The sequence below is a fragment of the Galeopterus variegatus genome, unplaced genomic scaffold, assembly GCF_000696425.1.
Source record: "Galeopterus variegatus unplaced genomic scaffold, G_variegatus-3.0.2 Scaffold632, whole genome shotgun sequence".
Classification (NCBI taxonomy): Eukaryota; Metazoa; Chordata; class Mammalia; order Dermoptera; family Cynocephalidae; genus Galeopterus; species Galeopterus variegatus.
The window spans coordinates 172,881-174,482 of record NW_007726743.1 but is presented as its reverse complement, the minus strand read 5'-3'; the positions used below and the strand labels follow the sequence as shown (position 1 = coordinate 174,482).

Sequence of the window (1,602 nt, the reverse complement as noted above, 5' to 3'; positions counted from 1 at the left end):
CTTACCCAGGGTCACACAGACTGTAAGTGGTGGAGACAGGATCTGAACCCAGGTTCATAACCACTACACAACGTGCCTCTCAAGAGACTAGAACTCAGGGGTCCTTCCTGGATGCCATGTCCCCTCTGCTGCTCTGAGTGGCCTCTCCATAGCTCAGGCTCAGAATAGGTCCTCAGCTTTGGTTTTTGGGGGGGTGAGCTGTGGAGAGAAGGCCCATGGCTCTAGGTCTTATCTGAGTGTGTCTTCGGCAGGCCTTTCTCCCCCTGAAAGCCATGGCTGGAAACTCCGTGCTGCTCCTGGGCCACATCTTGATCCTGCTTGGGGGGATCTACCTCCTTGTGGGCCAGGTGAGGGCTTCTCCCCACTACGTGACTCTCAGTCGACCAAGAAGCAAACCCAGAATTCTGCTACGGGGGTCTTAGAGTGAGCTAGCCACAAACCCTTCATTGACAGGGAAACTGACTCCCACACCCAGTCTTACCCAGACCAACCAGTCTCACCACAGCTGGGGGCCATAGGTCTGGTTTTGCCTTCTGAGGCCTTGGGACCCTCCCTGCTGTGCTTTCTAGAGTACCTGTGGGGTGGCAGATGGCTTATCTGATTGCCTCGCAGTGTGGGCTCTGCTCCCCCAGGAATCGAGCTGAAGCCCCTGCCCCGGGACCTTCAACTGGGCATTCCTCACTTGGGGAGCACAGAAGGCTGGGGCAGGCAGGGCTCAGCCCAACTCCCGCAGCANCCTGCTGGACCATACCTGCCTGTTCTTGTGCCAGTGAGGGTGTGGCTGTAGGGTCCAGCAGGCACGACTTGGACCCAGCTGCCAAGCACATGCTCACTGAACATTCCAGTCTCACCCAACCCAGGGATCACACCAGGGTCTCTTGTGACCAGCACCTCCACCATCCGGGGCCAGGGTGGAGGCCGGGGGGGCATCTTTCGGGGCTCCTGGGGTGTGGGAGCCTGCTCCCTGTCCCCTCCCTACACTTCCATCAGCCCTCACATCAAGCCTGATGTGAGGTTGCCCCCTGTCTACACTTGCTGAATGTACCCATGGCTCCGCCCTTCCTACCCCAGCACCGACACAGAATGGTGGTCTTGGAGCCACTGAACAAACTCCTGCAGGCAAAATGGGATCTGCTCATTCCCAGATTCTTCTTCAACTTCCTGTGTTATCTGACCTACGTGTTCGTCTTCACCACTGTGGCCTACCACCAGCCTGCCCTGGAGAAGGCAAGGGCAGGGAGGGCACGCCCTGGGGGAGGCCTGCTTGAAACAGCCCTGGAGGAGGATGGGGCAGGGATTTCCATCCCTGTCCTGCAAGGGACAACACTGAGGCTTAGGGGGCTTGAGTGCTGTGCCCAAACTCTCATGGCAGCCAGCACCCCAGCACTAACAACTACGGTGAACTATTACTGAGTGTCACCACATGCGAGCAAGTGCTGAGTGACTGACATGCTAACTACGGCTCACACACCCCCGAGGTGATAAACTGTTGTCATTCCCAATTTGCAGTTGGGGGAAGGGAGGCTCAGAAAGGTTAGTAACTTACCCAGGGTCACACAGACTGTAAGTGGTGGAGACAGGATCTGAACCCAGGTTCATAAC

General features: G+C 57.3%; 1 protein-coding gene across 1 annotated transcript in view; it reads left to right on the top strand.

The window, feature by feature from the left end:
* The window catches only part of TRPV2 (transient receptor potential cation channel, subfamily V, member 2), a 20,807-nt gene that overhangs the window by 9,638 nt on the left and 9,567 nt on the right, over nt 1–1,602 (top strand). Inside the window, exon 6 of the mRNA XM_008570800.1 lies at nt 1,072–1,346. Coding sequence (XP_008569022.1) covers nt 1,072–1,346 — 275 coding nt within the window. The remainder of the gene's footprint in view (nt 1–1,071; nt 1,347–1,602) is intronic.